This window comes from Cetorhinus maximus, chromosome 24 (assembly GCF_964194155.1).
Source record: "Cetorhinus maximus chromosome 24, sCetMax3.hap1.1, whole genome shotgun sequence".
Lineage (NCBI taxonomy): Eukaryota > Metazoa > Chordata > Chondrichthyes > Lamniformes > Cetorhinidae > Cetorhinus > Cetorhinus maximus.
The window spans coordinates 17,477,684-17,498,586 of record NC_135902.1 but is presented as its reverse complement, the minus strand read 5'-3'; the positions used below and the strand labels follow the sequence as shown (position 1 = coordinate 17,498,586).

The window sequence follows — 20,903 nt, the reverse complement described above, 5'->3', positions numbered from 1 at the left end:
CCTTGCACTGTATTGCAACTTGTGTTTATGTATTGCCTTTTAACAAAGTAAAACACTCCAAGGAGCTTCACAGGAGTGTTATCAAAACTTGGCATTGAGCCCTGTAAGGAAACATTGGTGCAAATGACCAAAAGCCTGGGGGTTAATAGATGGGTTTTAAGGAGTGTCTTAAAGGGGGAGAGAGAAGCGGAGAGGTTTATGGAAGGAATTCTGGACTTTAGGGCGTAGGTAACTTGAGGCATGGCTGCTAATGTTGCAGCAGTGGAAATTCAGAATATGCAAGCTGTCATGGTTGGGGGAGTTTTTTTTATTCATTCACGGGATGTGGACTTCGCTGGCTGGGCCAGCATTTATTGCCCATCCCTAGTTGCCCTTGAGAAGGTGGTGGTGAGTTGCCTTCTTGAACTGTTGCAGTCCATGTGATTTAGGTACACCCACAGTGCAGAGATTGTGGAGGGTTGTAGGGCTGCAGGAGACTATAGAGATAGGAAGGGGCAAGACAGTGTAGGGATTTGAAAGGACTGTTTATCTATGTTAATTGTTGGCTTACCCACCTTGGATTCAATAAATGACAAGTCATTTCTTTTGTGCTGATCTTCTGTATAAATTGAACAGACTTGAGGACCCTGAATGTCCCTATTTATTGTTGATTATGCATTAAATTCTCTGTCTCATCTATTCCTCTCGTACTTTCAGATGGACTAATTTTTAGAAGGACAGAAACAAGCAAATTTAAATATCTGCCCTTTAAATTCAAAAAAGCTGTTAACAAAGTATATGCATATCAACAGTTCACACACAATGCTTGAGTTTGAATTAAATCACCTGACCCTTTGACCTTTCTGAACAGACACTTTGTTTTGGTGTCAAAGGGAGCTAGGCCATTTTTTGTGGCTTTGAACTCCTCACATTTACCAGAACAGACAGAAGTACACCAATTCCATCATACACCCTAGGTACAAATGCTTTGTGCGAAGTTGACCTGAGTGAATCCCAGTTGTTATTATAATTGGCTACACAATCTGCACTGGTTCATGCCCTGGCATTACTTAATATCACCATTACTCTTGAGTGCGGCGACTCTTCATAATGTACTACCTCTGGAAACAAATTGCATCTATTAGATAGGGTAGAACTGTCAAGGTGTGGGAGGGACAGGAGGCAAGTTAAATCATGTCCACAGGGTTTTGAATCTCCTCACCATGTTATTGATGGTGATCTTAGAGAGGGGAGTTAGCTGGCGCTATCTTACTGTCTTGTTAGTGATCAGCCTGAGACAGCACTCATTACAATTATAAATTGAGTCTAAGCTCTTGTCGCCTGTAAAGTCTCCTGATTTATTTTCGGCTGACGTGCTTTATTTTAATGTGTGCTCACTATTTCACTTGTGTTCCAGCTGGCTCCTGCTGGGTTTGGCTCCCTGCCTGCTCTCGTAACAAAAACAAATACCTTCTTCAAATGTACAAAACAAGTCAGCTGCAGAATGGAAAGAGCCTAAAACTGGTGGATGTACAAACAAGTTGGAAAAATAGAATTGGGCATGTAGAATTGTACTGTTAGATCATTTGCACATCCCAAGATGTTGGACTGAATTTTTAACTCCTAGAAGCAGGATGGGAGAGCGGCAGGGTTGTCCACCTGCAAGTGATGGGCAGCCATTTAAGGCACATAAGGGCCTATTGAGGGCTATTGTTGGAGGTAGACTGGGATTTTCCAGTTGATCTCCAGGTCCCCGCAGGCTGCAGGGGACAGTGCACCTGCCTGGAGGCAGCCTCCTGGTGGCAGACTCAGGTTCCAGCGCCCCAGGCAGGCTTTGAGGCCCTTCCTGCCTCCCTGAGTTCATCAGCAGCCACAGGCTGCCCTGTGGAGAGGCTCCCATCCCCCCACAATGGTGGCTCGGCTGCAAGGCCTTTCTTCATTTTAGATTTTAAAACGTTGGAGAGAGAGGCTGCCTCAATTTTGGGGTGCCCTCTCCTACCTCCTGCCATGACATCCTGCTGCTGCTTATAAGCTGGAGGGCCTCCATTTTGGCCCTCCAGTTTTGAGATAGCGAGCTCACCCTCTGGCCATTAATCGTCAAGTTCGGGTAGAATCATAGAGGGACGAGTATTTTACACACAGCATAGGATTCTGACCCCCATTTGAGCCTAATGGTGGGTTCCTGAAGCCTACAGTGAAAATCCTGCTCATTCCCTCAGAGTGAACAATTAAATCCATTGCAGCAGTCCTAGAGCAATGCATTTAACAGCACTAACTTGCATTTATACAGCACCTTTAAAGCGGCTAAGCATCAAAAGGTGCTTCACAGGAGCATAATCAGACAAAAATTGATGCAGCAAAGGAGGCATTAGCATCGTTGAATTGGTCAAATGGGCAGGTTTAAGGAATGTCTTAAAGGAGGGGCGAGAAGCAGATGAGGTTTATGGAGTGAATTACAGATTGAGTTTAAGGCCCAAGCAGCTGAAGGCACTGCCACCAGAGGTGGAGAAAGGAGCTGCAGGATGCACAAGAGGTCAGAGTTGGAGGAATGCAAAGTTTTTGGAAGGTTGTAGAGCTGCAGAAGATGACAGCAATAGGCAGGGGACAAGGCCATGGAGCACGGGGGGATTTTTGATATATCTTTAACAGCAACAAGACACACTTACATAACACTTTTTACGTGGCAGATGTCCCAAAGCACTTTACAGGGAATCAGGGTGCACCAAGCAGGAAGCAAAGTAGTAGTTAAGGGGAAGCACTCAAATGTGTGGTCAACTAAATAGATTTAGAAAAGGCTTTTCAATGTGTGGAGAGAGTTTAACAGTGCAACAAAATGGGGTCTGAGGCTCTGAATGTGTGTGCTGGGTGGGGGTTGAGGTGCTGCATGAGGGAATGAGAGGTTGACAATACACTTCAGGGCAGGGAGGAAAGTGTGTGCTGGGAAATAGCATGGTTCATGTTTCGCTCACTCTTACCTGTCAGCCCATGACAAATTTGATCAGGTTGTCAGTCTGACCTATTCCCACACTCCAAGCAATTCTAGCGGAGGTGGGTTCACTGGGGTGGGTAGCCAATTTTGGAAATTAAATGCCAAGAGGAGAATGGTCATGCTACTGGGATTTTCCAGATGGTAAACGGGCCTCCCCTGCTGAGGCCAAAGCCCAAAAAATGGTTGTATAATGCAAACGATAAGAAGCTGAGAAAGGAGGGACACAAATGGATGGTACTTACTTCATAATGAGTTAATTGAAATTGCCTTAGGCTTATCCCAAAGCATCTAATATGTCTATAACGCAGTATGTTCCATGTTGAGGAACTCTTGTAAAAGGAGGAATTTCTTGTAAAAACTGATCTGCAGCTTGGCAAATCTCAGCTGATACTGCAGCACGTTACTACAAAGCCTGAGCCTCAGCAGCACCCTGTGCCCCACAGTTTAACACGTCTCATGGGCTTCCACCAGCACTCTGTGCCTCAAGCTCCTCTGCTTAGACTCAGACACTGTATAGAAAAAAAACAGTGAATCCGAAACTAAAACAGAAAATTCAGGGACTACACAGCAGGACCATCCATTTTTTTAAAGAGCAAAAACAAGTTAGCGTTTCAGACAAAGACCTTCTTTGTATTGTAATTGATCCAAGATCAACTACTGGGAAGAAAATATTGCCATGTGTAACGCGATTGCAGATAGTGTTAATTCAACAGAATGTTAAGCTGTCACTGCCATGCAATGGACAGTTTGATCAGCTGCATACCGTAATTGTTCTTGCTGCTTATAATGAGGAGCAAAGTTCTATAATCTGAAATAAAAACTGAAAAATGTTGGAAAAATAAATCAGCAATTCGGGCAGCATCTCTGGAGAGAGAAACAGAGTTAACGTTTCACATCAATGATCTTTTTTCTAACCAGTTTCATTAATTCCCCCTTGATCACCATTCCCGACATGTCCCTGATTCTCAACTCTCTTCCTAATTCCTGACTTCCCCCAACTTCTTTCTTCTGCAGCTAGCCTAGGCTCTCACCCCTGATGCCAGGCCAGCAGTTAGAGTTCCCTGCGTCAGTTCACATGGGTGCGCTGTGGCGGGCTGTTTAAATCTTTAATCTCCAAGGGTACTGGAGGCAGTGCTCAGGATAGGAACCTCCCTATTCTGGGAAACTCCCAGTTTTCCAGGAGGTTTGGGAACCCTGGATTTTATTTTTCTTCAGTAAATAATCTAAGTAGTTCAAAAGAAAAATCTGAAAAGCAGTTAACTGGTTGTCCAACATCTTGGGAACCAAGCTTATAGAATTTTATCATAAAGAAAAGGGACATTGGCTCTTTGTAGCTGTGCTCATAGACTCATGCAGCATGTAATACAGGAGAGGCCTAATTCATATAGTTTGAACATTTTTCTATTTCTTCCCTCTTTTTCTCAATAAGTAGGTTGCCCTTCTTGCAAATGCAAACTGTACTTCTTTTGTTACAAAGTTTGAATAGCAAACCCTTGATTAATCCAATCCTCCTAAAGCCTGTGGCCCTTTTCCCATACATGTACTGTGCGTTGTATAGCTTTGGGACAATGACAGACTTTCTTTTATATCCGTTATTTGACAAACCCAGGGTTTCCACCTCTGGTTGGACTTATTCCTAGAGGTTTCATCACTTGACCTTCTGCCTCCAACCCGGTGTTGCATCCAATTTTTATTCAGAGTTTTGGGCGATTTGTTGGAGTGCGCGACCCCTGAAAATTTATTTTACGTATTTGTGTATGCGTGGTAAGGGATGCCTTGTGCATGGCCTGTGCAGGGTATTTTGGGTTGCAGCTCAGTCGCACAGCTCAGACATTGGGCAGAATCACCCCAGATTTGCATTAAATGCGGTAGCGAAAGACATCTTACCCACTGGCCGCAATGGCACAATTGAGTTCCTCAATTGTCCCAAACATTAATTAAGCACTCCCAGGAAACACGCCATTTCCATGGCGGGCGAGCTCTCATTCGCACGCTCGCCATCACCCCGCTGCTGCATCATGCTGAGCACTATATTTAAAGTCCAGCCGCAAGCACACTTCTCAAGTGCTTTTAGACCACCACTACTGCAGGGAAGACATGACCCTGAAGCAGCCCGATCTCATTCCAGCTACCCGTTCTGATCAAGGAGTCAGCCTGTGGCCCTTGGGCACCCATAGGGAGGAGGATCAGCAGGTGCACACTCCGGAGCCATCCACCCAGGTGACTCCGAGAGTGTCTGGCCCATCTGAATCCCTTCTTCCTGTGACCTCTGCAGCTCCAGCTCCACAGGCCAAGGAGGGTGCCACTGCCACACAGCAGGACCCCAAAAACAGGCCGGGGCCCTCCAAGTCTCAGCCCTCCCGAGGACGCCCACCAAGGTCATCACAGACAGGGCATTGCAGTCAGCAGACTGCCTCAATCTCTGCTGTGAATGGCTGGGGAGCACCAAGATGTAGCGTCAGAGTCAGAAAAGTTAAAAATTAATTGCACAGCCTGGGCACAGGTGTTGATCACTTGTAAATACTGTTCACTATTGTCAGTAAACTCCCAAGAATGTCTCCATGCCCATGGCTCCTTGTTCTGATGAGCAGTGTTCTTGTCACTCAGATGCGAAACCTTTCTGCACAAGATAAAAGACAGGTGTCTCAACCCAGGACCTCTTCTCTGTGCTTTGTGCAGCCTTCAGATCAAAGTAATAGTCTGGCCTCTCACTCCCTGGAGACATTACTGATGCCTGCACCTCAATGGTGCTTGTCATTGCTGCCAGAATGTAGTGGGCAGGCGCCACAGAGTTCTCACAGTGGATGCCCTCCCATGTTCCCATGGCAGTAGCTAGCAGATGTTACCGACCAGTTCCCTAGACATGCGGAGTCTTCAACGACACTGCTTCTCAGTCATCTGCAGGAATAAAAGGCAGCATCCATAGAACCTGGGTGTCGTTATGCGCCGACCAGCGATGGTTCGCTGTGGCTCTTGGGCGGTGTGTGCGGGAGCCCCAGCCGCCCCTTCTTCCTGAGGTTACTGTTCCTGCCTCTGCGCAGCCAGGAGCCTCAGTCGCTTTCTCCTCCGTTGCCTTCGTGCTCTATAGGCCATCAGGCATACAGCTAGTTCACCAGGCTCCATGATCCTGATGTACTCCTCCTGCAGGATGAAAACGAAAGAGAGAGACACGTGGTTAGCATGGGTGTGCTAAGAACATGTCCTAGTTAAGTGTGATGGCCCCTTAACGCTTCCCGGAGAGTGTTGGCCACCATTTGGACAGCCAGATTAGTATGCTGCACACAATGTCCTTGAACCATGGGGGAGACTGGTCCAAACCGGAATGCTTTGGAGCACTTGGTGGCACTTTGATGCCTCGCGTTGCTTGAGTGGGCAGATAAACTAGGAGCCCGACCCCAATCAATGTAGCTGCATCTGAACTGTCACAGTTGCAGAGGAATGGTCATTTTATACGGGTTTCCCTAATGTGTTGCCACTTCCCACGCCCACCCTACCCCCCACCCCCCCACCCCAAGTGCATGTGTGCTAAATTCAACAGCAGGGCTGCCCTTGCACCCCCACCCAGCCACCAGTCACCTCAACAGCAGGATTGCCCTTAACCCCAACTCCCCCAATGCCCTGAAACCTGAAGTCCAACAGGCGACCCTGATGAGGCGCTGCACAGCATTACTGTGTACTCACCTCCGAATTCTCCTCAAAGTACAGGCCGCCAAATGCATGCCTTTTATGTGCTGTCGTGAAACACTTCGGTGTGCTTTCCCACTGACTTGGATGGATGATCCAGTGGGCGGGGGGGACGATTCCGGCAGGATGGCCTGTAATGATATGCAGATGTATTGCAATGAGGTTCCCGATGTCCGATGGTGGGAAATGCAGCCAGTTGCTAGTGGGCTGAGCGGACAATTGCAAACTGGTTTCCCACTATCATAAAACCGATCGCGCCATATTGTCTGCTCATGCCACCGATCACGCCCGACCCCGGCGGGCACGGAAAAATCAGGCCATTATCTCCAACCACCACGTTCAGTCAAAACACCTTTTCCCCATCTTCAATGCTGTTGTAACTAATAAATTAATGTGTTCAAAGAAAATTAAAATGAGCACACAATTCTTTTCTAATGCTTCCATGATTTATCTCCCAGATTGCTCCCAGCAGTGTTCAGAGGACTGAACTTTAATTCATAGAGACTTCAGGACATCCCTGGTATGTTGGCACCCCAAGCCTCTTTCTACCACTGTATCTGTCATATCCTGAACTTGCAGTATTGTGGAGCCCTCCCATCTCCATTCACATTCTGACCAGATCCCACTGTGGCAGCTGTTTAATATATATTGCTGTTGATTTCATTTCAGTTTGCCAAATTCTCCCTGTAGTTTTGTAGAGAGCAACACGTGGATCCCCTGCACTGACCTGCGGAAGAGCATTTATGTTTGATGTGGTCTCATTGTTCCCTTGGAAACTGCAGAGGAAATTCTGGGTTTAAGGGTGTGTCTGTGTCCCTGTTTTATATTGTTGCATCTGAACTGGTGTAAGCCTCAGGCCTGAGATTCAGGTTGCCCCAGGTCAGAGAAGGCCTGAGCCATGAGACTCTGGTCAATCCTGGTTGGTCCAGGCCTCAAGTCTGGTGCTGATTTAGATCCATGTCAGTGAATGGGAATAGAATTTGAATTGCCTTATTTATAAAACGGACGTCAGATATAGGTTTATATTTCAATCAAGTAACCCTTTTGAGAACTAACTGGTATAACTGATGTGTGATTTATGATTCAGTTCTCAACAAATTAGCAATTTCAAACAGAACCAGTGATGATGTTGCACACTTACTGCATGGATTTATTGAAATCAGCAATCCATACTGACCAGCATGAAACATAAGCTCACAAAACTGTTGCAAAATCATTGACAAATGCCACGTCAAACATTCTGGTATGTTACAAAAGGCTGCAGTAGTCTATTTGAGCATACAAAATTGATGGACAGGAGAATGCCAGCTTGTCCATGAAGTCAGCCTCTTACTCATGATACATGAAGCATCAGCACTCAGCCCTACCCTCACCCCCACAGCAATCTAATGTACAGGGACAGCTAAAAGGACAGAGAAAAAGCCCAGGGCCAATTGGGAAAAAGTACTCTGGAAAATCCTGCCCATTCGACCTCCTCAGGGAACCAAATCCAGTCCAGAAGATCACACAGACTAAGTATTATCTGTGAAGACACTAATACCTTCCAGACGATGCGGTCTCTGTCCCAGTTAGGAATCAGCCCAGCTCCTTTTCAAAGGCAATTCAGACAATCTGCATCCACCACATAAGCTGGCAACACATTCCAGAGTCTCATTAATTTCTGGGAAATGAAGAATCACCTGACATATATAGCTCACTTTGAAATTAGTACATCATTACATATGACTTTTTATAGTACATAATGTAACGTTGAAAGCATTTTTAAAACATTGCTGGGTTCCTCGTTTGGTTGTCCTTTGTGGGAGATGCACGCACACAAAACAGCTCTGTTAACCTTGTAACCATCAATTATTTTTAATGGCCATAAAATTAACTAAACTGATTTGTGTGCATACGTCATGATGGTTATGATGTCACACTAAGATCTCATAAGTTCACAACGCTAATGAATTGTTAGCAGCTCGGATCAGGCTGCCACTGTGAATCAATGCTTCAAACTCAAAACAAGCCCAGAGGTGATTCGCTCCTAGTTCAATGGCTGAAGTGTGAGCATGCTGGTAAAAGTATCAAATTCTTCCTTATTAAATAATAGAAATCTCATCCCAAAACAAAGAGCTTTTTCATGAGGTGCAGTCGTTGTTGTGTGGAAGTATGTAGCAATCACTGTGCACCAGGATGTCCCACCAAAAGCAAACTAGTTGAATGACAAGTTAATCAGTTTTTTTTAGTAGTTGAGGGAGAAATGTTGGCCAGTGCACTGGGAGGAATCACTCCTTTCAGCAGTGTCTCAGAATCTTTAGAACCAGTCAGCAGGATCTTTGCTGAAGATTACATTTGAATGATAGCAGCTCAATTAATTAAATTTAATTATAATTTATTAATGAAGCAATGATAGCATGCTAAACTCTTCATGTGAAGCTTGAACAGGGAATAGGATAGTCCTGGAATCACCATTAAACATTAATTTCCAGGGCAATGCTATGAGCAAAACGTGGGAGAAAAATCATTGGGAACATTTAAAGTAAGTTTTTACTCATTTTCAGTGAACATATTTGTTTATTAGCGAGAAAAAGTAGGGGTGGGGAACAGAGAGTTTGACAGAGAAGATTCATTCAATTGGGAAATAAAGGGTGGAATTTAATGCCCTCCCTCAAGGTGAGTTTGGTGGTGGAGGGACACTTAATTGGGCAAGAGGGAGGGGACCATGGCACTTTTCCGCTTCTTCCCTAATTAAGTCCGTGGTGTGGATGGTCTTTCTGCCCCGCTGCCAATTGAGGCACTTAACTTAAGGGCCTCATTCCACAGCAGCTGGTATTCACCCATTGGCAGGTGGGGGACTCGCCATGCAGGAAGGCCAAAAAGCAAACCCTGTCAGGATTGCTTGCGGGCTTCTAGGTGGGGCTCCTTGTTCAAAGGCACTCAGTGCCAGCGTTGGAAGAGGATGCCTCTGAGAGCCACCCCACTCCCCTTGCTGCTGGCACCCATCTGCCCCTCCCCCATGACACCCTCTCCTGCCATCACTCACCTATGGCCTGGACCCCATGGTGATCCTGGGCCTCAGATGGGTGCATTCCTGGCAGCAGCAATGTTCAGCAATGCACAGCTTGTGGCCTCTGGCTAGCAGCTCTCGGGGACGAGATTTACTCCCCCGGGATCCTTGATCCCGGATGGGCCTGCCGCTGCCCAGTTAAATGCCTGATTAGCACTTAATTTGGCGGGCCTTCCTGAAAGTCGGAAACGTGGGATTGGGGGTAGTGTATTGAGATGGATAGAAAACTGGTTGGCAGACGGGAAACAAAGAGTAGGAATAAATGGGTCTTTTTCAGAATGGCAGGCAGTGACTAGTGGGGATCGGTGCTGGGACCCCAGTTATTCACAATATATATTAATGATTTAGATGAGGGAACTAAATGTAATACCTCCAAATTTGCAGATGACACAAAGCTGGGTGGGAGGGTGAGCTGTGAGAAGGATGCAGAGATGCTTCAGAGTGATTTGGACAAGCTGAGTGAGTGCGCAAATGCATGGCAAATGCAATATAATGTGGATAAATGTGAGGTTATCCACTTTGGTAGCAAAAACAGGAAGGCAGATTATTACCTGAATGGTTATAAATTGAGCGAGGGGAATGTGCAGTGAGACCTGGGTGTCCTCGTACACCAGTCGTTGAAGGTAAGCATGCAGGTGCAGCAGGCAGTAAATAAGGCAAATGGTATAAAAACAAAAACAAAAATACCTGGAAAAACTCAGCAGGTCTGGCAGCATCGGTGGAGAAGAGCACAGTTGACATTTCGAGTCCTCATGACCCTTCAACAGAACTAAGTAAAAATAGGAAAGGGGTGAAATATAAGCTGGTTTAAGGGGGGAGGGGGGTGGGGGGGTGGGGTTGGGACAAGATGGGCCCCAGTTATGCCTGTCTCTTTATGGGATATGTGGAACATTCCTTGTTCCAGTCCTACTCCGGTCCCCTCCCGCAACTCTTTCTCTGGTACATCGATGATTACTTCGGTACTGCTTCATGCTCTTGTCGGGACCTGGAAAAATTTATTAATTCTGCTTCCAATTTCCACCCCTCCATCATTTTCACATGGTCCATCTCTGACACTTCCCTTCCCTTCCCTGACTTCTCTGTCTCAATTTCTGGTGATAGACTGTCCTCCAATATCCATTACAAGCCTACCAACTCCTACAGCTACCTCGACTACAGCTCCTCACACCCCGCTTCCTGTAAGGACTCCATCCATTCTCTCAGTTCCTTCGCCTCCGTCGCGTCTGTTCTGATTATGCCACTTTCAAAAACAGTTCCTCTGACATGTCCTCCTTCTTCCTTAACCGAGGTTTTCCACCCATGGTGGTTGACAGGGCCCTCAACCGTGTCCGGCCCATCTCCCGCGCATCCGCCCTCACACCTTCCCCTCCCATCCCAGAAACATGATAGGGTCCCCCATGTCCTCACTTATCACCCCACCAGCCTCCGCATTCAAAGGATCATCCTCCACCATTTCCGCCAACTCCAGCATGATGCCACCACCAAACACATCTTCCCTTCACCCACCCCTGGCGGCATTCCGTAGGGATCGTTCCCTCTGTGACACCCTGGTCCACTCCTCCATCACCCCTACTCCTCAACCCCCTCCCACAGCACCTTCCCATGCAACCGCAGAAGATGCAACACCTGCCCCTTCACTTCCCCTCTCCTCACCGTCCAAGGGCCCAAACACTCTTTTCAAGTGAAGCAGCATTTCACTTGCACTTCCCTCAACTTAGTCTACTGCATTCATTGCTCCCAATGCGGTTTCCCTTACATTGGAGAGACCAAACGCAGACTGGGTGACCGCTTTGCAGAACACCTTTGGTCTGTCCGCAAGCATTACCCAGACCTCCCTGTCGCTTGCCATTTCAACACTCCACCCTGCTCTCATGCCCACATGTCCATCCTTGGCTTGCTGCATTGTTCCAGTGAAGCTCAACGCAAACTGGAGGAACAGCACCTCATCTTCCGACTAGGCACTTTACAGCCTTCCGGACTGAATATTGAGTTCAACATTTTTCGATCATGAACTCTCTTCTCCATCCCCACCCCCTTTCCGTTTTGTCCCCCTCCTTTTTGTTTTTTCCTATAATTTATATAGATTTTTCTTTTCCCACCTATTTCCATTATTTTTAAATGTATTTCCATCCATTGTTTATCTCTACCTTTTAGCCTTTTCAGATTCCTTCACCCCACCCCACCCCCACTAGGGCTATCTGTACCTTGTTGTCCTGCTTTCTACCCTTAATTAGCACATTCCTTTAGATAATATCACCACCTTCAACACCTCTTTGTCCTTTTGTCTGTGACATCTTTTGGTTATCTCTACCTATCACTGGCCCTTTACCTAGCTCTTCTTGTCCCAACCCCCACTCCTTAAACCATCTTATATTTCACCCTTTTCCTATTTTTACTTAGTTCTGTTGAAGGGTCATGAGGACTCGAAACGTCAACTGTGCTCTTCTCCACCGATGCTGCCAGACCTGCTGAGTTTTTCCAGGTATTTTTGTTTTTGTTTTGGATTTCCAGCATCCGCAGTTCTTTGCTTTTAAGGCAAATGGTACGTTGGCCTTCATAGTGAGAGGATTCGAGTAGAGGAGCAGGGATGTCTTGCTGTAATTATACAGGGCCTTGGTGAGACCACACCTGGAATATTGTGTGCAGTTTTGGTCTCCTTATCTGAGGAAGGATGTTCTTGCTATAGAGGGATTGCAGCGAAGGTTTACCAGACTGATTCCTGGGATGGAGGGACTGACATATGAGGAGAGGTTGAGTCGGTTAGGATTATATTCACTGGAGTTCAGAAGAAGGAGGGGGGATCTCATAGAAACCTATAAAATTCTAACAGGACTAGACAAAGTAGATGCAGGAAGGATGTTCCTGATGGTGGGGGAGTCCAGAACTAGGGGTCACAGTCTGAGGATGCGGGGTAGACCATTTAGGACAGAGATGAGGAGAAATTTCTTCACCCAGAGAGTGGTGAGCCTGTGGAATTCGCTACCACAGAAAGTAGTTGAGGTGAAAACATTGTATCTTTTCAAGAAGGAATTAGATATAGCTCTTGGGATGGAAGGGATCAAAGGATATGGGGAGAAAGCGGGAGCAGGCTATTGAGTTGGATGATCAGCCATGATCATAATGAATGGCGGAGCAGGATCGAAGGGCCGAATGGCCTACTCCTGCTCCTATTTTCTATGTTTTTATGTAACGTGGAGCTCTCACCAGCTTTCTGGCTGGCGCCTACATTAAGTGCTGCCTGAAGCGCCTAATACCTTTCCGATTGGTGCGCAAAAGTGGTGCACCGTGTGAATGGATGTGTGGGATGACCAATGGTGGGGATCATGTGATGAAACCTTCAGGAATAGGTTCAACTGGACTTGGCAGCTTGAACACAACCCTCTCACTCACAGGCAAGAGTGGAACCAACTGAGCCAAACTAACATTGATCAGTCACAGCTTTGAGCTTCAAATGATGATTAGACAGGAAAGCAACAGTCTCTAATAACATCCTGGAATATGCCTGAGAACATGTTGGTGAAAACATATTTCCATTATCAAGATTCTCGTTAACCAACTCACCATAGCATACAGGGCTACAGGCCAAGTGCTAGAAAATGGGATTAGAATAGATAGGTGCTTGATAGCTGGCACGGACACGATGGGCCGAAGGGCCTGTTTCTGTGCTGTATAACTCTATGACTCTAATGACTAGATAAGCATGAGTTACCTTATGGATGGACTACCGTTTCATAATGAAATTCAATTTATTGTGGAACCCCTCACTTCCCCCAGTCTTCCCTTCTTCCAAGGTTTTGGGCTTTTTTTAAACTAATCTCTACATTGATTTATACTGCTCCTTACCCTCCTCGGCCTGAGAAATGTCCTGCCTGGTGGACTTTGACCTTTTACCCTAAATGAAGTTTAATACCAGCTCTGAGCTGAGAAGAACTCTCTACAAATTTGTTGTTCATGTTTAGCCTGCAGATAGATGTTAAAAGTGAACCGTGAAGTGCAGCTAGTACACGATTAACAAATTGAATTCCCTGTTGTTTTCTATATCTTCTTCATTGCTCTTCCCTCTTCGCAAAGTTGCCTTTTAGAATAGCTGAGGCCAGTTGCTGTTCCATTTGTTTTCGGGATGTGTACGAGGCTGGCAAGGCTGCATTTATTGCCCAGTCGTCATTGTCCTGAGGTGGTGGTGGGCTTTCTCCTTGACCTGCTGCAGTCCGTATTGGGTAGGGAGGGGCTCAACTCTTGCAGCCACACAGCCCAGTGTTGTGTGTTATTAGGAAACCTCAGCTGACCCTCACTTATGGAACCATTACTTTTATATTTCAAGACCTTATTTTGTCACCTGCACTTTTTCCCCATCTTGCCTGAGGGTGCCTCATTGGGATTTGGTCCTTGTCCTCTGGTATCTTATTCCACTTCATGTGTGACCTTAGCCAGTGAAGGTCAGCTAGAATTTGACCAAGCATTAGATCCAAGGCCTGTCCTGTCCGATCTGTCCTTTCCCCAACATCTGCACTCATCAGAGGAAGACCAGGGGTAGGATATTAAAAGCAGGTCGGGATCGGAGGCGTGCAGGCCTGCAATATTGTGCTGCTGGCCATCATGCCACTTCAGCATCCTGATCTGGGCCCCGAGCCAATTTTGGATAGGTTATGTTGGGGTCGGTTGGGCTTGCCGGAAAGTGGAAGCGGATAGCCAATTGAGGGCAAGTAGGGCCAGTGTGTCCCACTCCTGAGCTGATGGGGATCTCCAGTTGGCAATGCAGGCAAGAGACATTGGCCCAGGTCACAGCCAGCCAACCATGGCAGACTCATGTCAGGACGTGGGGGGCTGACCTTCGTTTTGCGAGGAACCCCTGCCCACCATTCATGGCCACCGGGACACAGCTGCAGCCATATGGCCAAGCAGCTGTGATCATTTTAAATTAAAAAAAACTAACCACTTTTCAGAGGGTGCCTCCATGTTGAGGAGCCCTCTTTCTCTCTCCATCACAAGTGAAGCTGCTGATGTGTCTGTGCTGGAGGGCCTCCAATTGGCCTACCATCCTTAATTGGACAGCAGGTCTGCTCCTTGCCATTAATTGGCCTAGCCTTTTAAAAATCCAGCTGGGCATGTCTGGAATACGGCATGCAGAGTTGGGATCCGGAACTGGTCCTAACTTTAGGTTCCCAAACCCAGACTGAAAGTCCAGCCCAAAGAGTGGGAACTCTGTCTGATTATAATGCCACTTCGCCCATAGCTGACTTTAGAATTCTAACACTTGCTCTAGTTAGGATTATTTTAGCTCTGACCAAGCATCAAAACATGGAACAATCTGGTCATATCGATCATATTTCCTTTCTTTCAAGCAAGAACATAGGTTGACTGATGGAAATATTAACCAGGAATGTATTCAACCAGTGAGAAAGCCTATATTAAATTAATAATGTCATTTTGTGAGATGCAACAACAACTTGCACTTATACAGTGCCTTTAATGTTCCAAAGTGCTACAAAGATCAAATAAATTGAGACCAATCCAAATAAGCTTGATCAAAGAGGTAGGCTTCAAGAAGCATCTTAAAGGAGAGTGAAGGAGAGGTTTAGGAGGCAATTTCAGAGTTTAGGACCTAGACAGATGAAGGGATGGCGTTACTGAAGCTAACAAGTGTATGAATGAATTTAGCAACAGATGGTCTGAGACAGGAGTGGAGACAGGTAATAATTAGGAGGTGGAAGAGGTAATGGAATGCATGTGGGGTTGGAAGCTGAACTGAGCGTCAAATATGATGCGAGGTTGTGATCAAGGAGGGAGATGGAGTTGATGACTACAAAATGGAGTTTGTGGCGAGGAAGAAAGACAGAAGCTTTGGCCTACCCAATGTTTAATTGGAGGAAGTTTCTGCTTATGCAGGATTAGATGTCAGAAAAGTAGCAAGACGACACAGGAGCAGTGAAGGGGGCAAGAGAGCTGCAGAACTCAAAACCTTTCTCTAGTCTGAAGTGACAGCTGCAGTCAATTTGATATGTACTGACATGCCTTGAGAAATAGTTAAAATTGACAGGCTATAAGTAGATACAGTGGCCCGGTCTGGCTTTCTTGTCTTTACGTTTCTACCTTTACTTCCCTTGCTGCAGGTCGTGATCCGTGGGGAGCGTGAAGCACCAGACACACAGAAGTTGATACAGTGCGTCAATACACACTTTGTACACAGCAAGGTAGGAAATTAAAGTGCGCTTGTGGAAAAGAGATTCAGTAGCTCGAGCTATAAATACAAAAAGAAAGAAGCCTATTACAGAGGAACTCAGCTGCGTGAAAATCTCTCATTATCTGTCCCAGACAATGCAAGTTGTTGTCCAGGGTTGACGTGATTGTTTCTCAGTAATGGTTGGCAGTTTGAGTCTGAACTCTGGATGAGAGACCTTGTGAAATGTGCTAGGAATACCAGTGGAAATCACGTTTACTTCTTCAGGAATAATCGGTATCCTATGTGTGAAGTCTAAACCTGCCTAGTGCAAGTGTGTGTATTTGTTGAGGATGTTTTGTAGTTTCTTTACATGGTAGAAAGTTTTAGAAAATACCACATATATGCAGAAAGTGCTGCAGTTTATCCAAGCACAGTTCAAACCCACAGATTTTTTTTTAACATTAGATTAGAGAGAGATGGATGTAACTCCCCAAATCTTAGCATCACCAGAACCTTCCTTAGTCTACATCACTTCAAGCTATTGGACTTGTGATTATGTCACAGCCATTAACAACCTTGCTCTGTCTATTCCACTTCAAGCTATTACTTAGAATTCTCCTGGTTAGGCCTCGGCTGGGGTATTGTGTCCAATTTAGGCACCATACTGTAGGAAAGAAACTTGAGGGTGGGAGGGGGGGGTGCCAAATTGTTTCATAAGACCCTCCTGCCCCTAACCTCAGCTCAAGTTTAGCATTATTTGCAAATTTGACCAGTTTATTTTGTGTTTTGTAATACACGTTATTTATGTAAGTCAAAGTCTGAAGGGGTCCTGATTTTAAGGCACTCCACTCAGCACATCACCCCAGCCCACTATCAGCTCCCCCATCCCCAACTAAGCCCGACTACTTTGCCTCTTTCAACCAATTCTGCATTCGCTTTCATGTTTTACCAAAGGCAAATAAAGTCTTACAACAAAATACAAACACAAAATTAAAATACTGCAAATACTGGAAATCTGAAATAAAGGAGAAAATGCTGGCAATACTCAGCAGGTCAGGCAGCTTCTATGGCGAGGGAAATAGAACTAATGTTTCATGCCGATGACCCTTCATCAGAAACTAAAGCTTAACTTTGTCTTACAGTCATTCTTATGGAATTTTATCAAAGGCTTTCTGGGAGTCTAAGAATGCTGTATTGCAGGGCCTTGGAATATCTACTTGGGATGTCGCTTCCTTTAAAAAAAAAAGTATCAGACCATTCCTTCTGAAACTGTGCTGGCTGCTAATTATTAGATTATTTATGTATTTTGTTCCTAATGACATTCCATTATTGTCCATTAATGATGTGAGGCAAATGTCTGCTGTTACCCACGTTTGTTTTGAGCATTGGTACTATATCGTTGTACAAGACCTCATTTAGGCCTCAAGTTGGAATACTGTGTCGAGTTCTAACCTCTTCATATGAGGTGTTGTACTGAGGGTTTGCAAAGGGTGAAGAGGATTAATTTCCAGTTTAAAACCTTACCAGATAAGCTTAAACATACTTTAGAAAGATAGACTTAGAGGTAATTTGATTGAGGTTTATAAAATAAATGAAGGGACTAGATTGTGTTTATGTAGACCAATTATTTCAACTGGAATAATGAAGGGTCTCTCTAACAAGTTATTTTGAGGCCTGATATAGGTTGGAGTGGGTTCTTTCTCCAGAAAATAATGGACTTCTGTAACAGGTTGCTGAGTCATGTGATGAACACTGATTTGCTGAACTCCTTCAAGTGAGAGCTGGACCTGTTTATGATTGGGGGGGGCGTAAATAACTTTGAATAAGATATTTGGTAGCATAAATCAGGGCCAATGTGATCTCTTGGATTAGTTTCAATGACCTAAGAGGGTTGGAGTGGAAGCATTCAGCTTTTATTTTCCAATTGGACTGGGTTTTATTAATAAAAACAGAAAATGTTAGAAATGCTCAGCAGGTCGGGCAGCATCTGTGGAAAGAGAAACAGAGTTAACGTTTCAGATCGATGACCTTTCATGAGGTTAAGTGGTTTCAAGGGAGGGAGGGGGAGGAGTGGGGTAGGAGAGAGGAAGTAAAGGGGGAAGAGTGGGGAGGAGAGGGGGGGGGTAGGTGAGGGGGAAAAAGGGAGGGAGAGATTGAGGAATAAAACTGCTGCCCTGTGGGGAGGTGGTGGGGTGGCAGGGGCAGGGGTGTGCTGCACTGGTTATAGGTTATGAAGAAAAACAAAACTAGCTTATTGAAATGTATGTTAACACAGAGTCTACTTTTTCTAAAGTTAGCTCAGTTTTAGGATGGTTGAAGCTATTGAAATTGAGAAATATGGAGAACAAAATCTGTGATTGTTTTTGGTGTCAAATGCTTAAGGTAAGTGATTTTGTTAGTCTCAAATGTTTAAGCGTTGTGATTTGGGGCAATTGATAACAATGATGTCTGTTACGCTATTTGCAATGTTAAATGATAGCTAAATGATGGCTTTTGAGTGCAAATTATATCAATGATTGCCAAATTTTGAGTGCAAATGATATCAAATGATAGCTAAATGATTGCCTTTGTGTGCAATTGATGTCAAATTATGTCAAAATTTTCTGGTAAGGTCAGTGACTCTCTTGTGATGACCTTCGGGAATTTTTAGATATGTCCCAACTCTTAATTACTGTTCTTGATGATGCATTGGTTTTGAACACTTTAGACATCTCGCAGAAAACCATGCAAATGGTATCAGATTCATGATATTTAAACTTGGAGCCTTCACTGATGAGCAATGTGCAAACATCAAAAGAGTTGTTAGAACTGTCCATTCTGAAATATTTCTGAATTCACACTTAATGTATCTCATGGTCTTCGCCAAGGCCACTAGAAGGTCCAAATGAAATAGTGTGGATCTATGACAAGGTTCCCAGCATTGCAAAAGGATTTCACACTGAAGATAGGGCAAAGGTACAGGAACCGAAGAAATTTTAAATCCTTCCTTCTAGAATGTGCTTGCTTTGTGGCAGTGCCAGTGGATAACCTTCTCCATATTCTGAAAACAGTGTGCACACTGTGGGATAACAGATTACAGCAGAAACACATGTACCTTCACTGATGGTCATTTATATCTAATGGGCAGTCAATTTATAATGTGCCATGTGAGCTGAATATGTGACCATTCTTACTCAGACTCAGATGTTTACAGCACAGAAGGAGGCCATTTGGCCCATCATGTCCGCACCAGTCAGCAAAGATCTGACTACACTAATCCCATTTTCCAGCGCTTGGCCCAAAGCCCTGGAGGCTATGGCAATGCAAGTGAATATCTAAATACTTACTGAATGTTATGAAAGTTTCTGACTCACCCACCCTTTCAGGCAGAGAGTTCCAGACTCCCACCACCCTCTGGGTGAAAAAAATTTCTCCTCAATTCCCCTCTTAGCCTTCTACCTCTTACCTTAGATCTATGCCCCTGATTATTGACCCCTCTACTAATAGAAAAAGTGCATTGCTATCCACCCTCTCTATGCCCCTCATAATCATATACACCTCTATCAGGGCTCCCTCAACCTTCACTGCTCCAAGGAAAACAACCCCAGCCTATCCAATCCTTCCTCATAGCTCAGACCCTCCAGCCCAGGCAGCGTCCTGGTAAGTCTCCTCTGCACCCTCTCCAGTGCAATCACATCCTTCCTATAATGTGGTGATGAGAACTGCACACAGTACTCCAGTTGTGGCGTTTTATACAGTTCCAGCATAACCTCCCTGCTCTTGTATACTATGCCTTGGCTAATAAAGACAAGTATCCCATATGCCTTCTTAACCACCTTATTTAGGTCAATGTATTTGTGAATGAATGGTATTGAAGATGGACCTTTTAACTTGCCTGCTCCAGAATTGGCCCACCTCTACTCCTGCCTCGGTTCTGCCAAAGTGTTACGTTCTTACGTTCTGTGTGATTACAGATCCACAGGGGCTGCCAGAAGGTTGTCTGTCATTGAACCAGCATTGGTCCATATAAGTACCCCTGGAGCCACCTCTGTACTGACAGATGTGTTTCTTGCTGATGGTGATGTCTAGGGAGGGTTCTAGTGTTGCTAAATTCCTCTGTGTTCTTCAGGAAGGTGATGGCTCCAAGAATTTCCCCACAAGTGAAGTGATGTGCCAGGTAGCTGGATAGCTTCTGTTTTCTTTGAATCTGAAGTTGGTTTGAAAGAATTTTACTCTGGAGAATGTTGGTTATCTGCTTTATAATATCAATGCTTCCATTAGGAAACTCTAATTCACCTTTTCCCCTGCATCTTCAAAATCATCCTAGCCCAGAATTCTTGCTCGTCCTACTGTCATTCCTATTGTTAAACTCCTGCCCAATTTTTCTTAAGTATATTGGTAATTTACATCTAATTAAGGCATTTATGATAATCAAAGGAGTTACTAAGGTAGATAGAGAGAAACTGTTTGCTCTGGCGGGGGAAGTCCAGATTGAGGGGACATAGCCTTAAAATGAGAACTGGGCCACTCGGGGTGATGTCAGGATGTACTTCTTCTCACACAGGGTAGTGGAAATCTCTTCCCCAAAAAGGTCTTGAGATGGGTGGGGGGGTGGTCAGTTGAAAATTTCAAAACCGAGGGTGATAGATTTTTGTTAGGCAAGGGTATTAAGGGATATGGAACTAACGAAGGCAAATAGAGTTAAAATGCAGATTAACCACGATCCAATTGAATGGTGGAACAAGCTCGAGGGGTTTATTGGTGTACTCATTCCTGTTGACCCTAAACTGCCTTGTTCTTCTCTCCTGTTGCTTTCACAATAACTGTTAATGCTGAAAATATGACATAAAAACAGAAAAAAATGTCCAGCAGGTCAGTCAGCTTCTGTGGAGAGCAAAACAAACTTGCCAATGTTTCATATCACACTCGTCCATCAGAACTTGAAAAATGAAAGGTGAATGGACATTTTCAACATGAGTAGTGCAAAGTGGAGCTGGAGAAGGAAAAACAAGCAGATTTATCTATTGAATCTCCCCTAAATTGTTTAAAAGAAGAACATGAAA

General features: G+C 45.0%; 1 protein-coding gene across 2 annotated transcripts in view; it reads left to right on the top strand.

Annotated features, from left to right (window-relative positions):
* spata20 (spermatogenesis associated 20) overlaps nucleotides 1–20,903 on the top strand; it is a 382,219-nt gene that overhangs the window by 204,352 nt on the left and 156,964 nt on the right. For both annotated transcript variants that reach the window (XM_078570778.1, XM_078570779.1), the window contains exon 15: nucleotides 15,812–15,892. In XM_078570778.1, coding sequence (XP_078426904.1) covers nucleotides 15,812–15,892 — 81 coding nt within the window. The remainder of the gene's footprint in view (nucleotides 1–15,811; nucleotides 15,893–20,903) is intronic.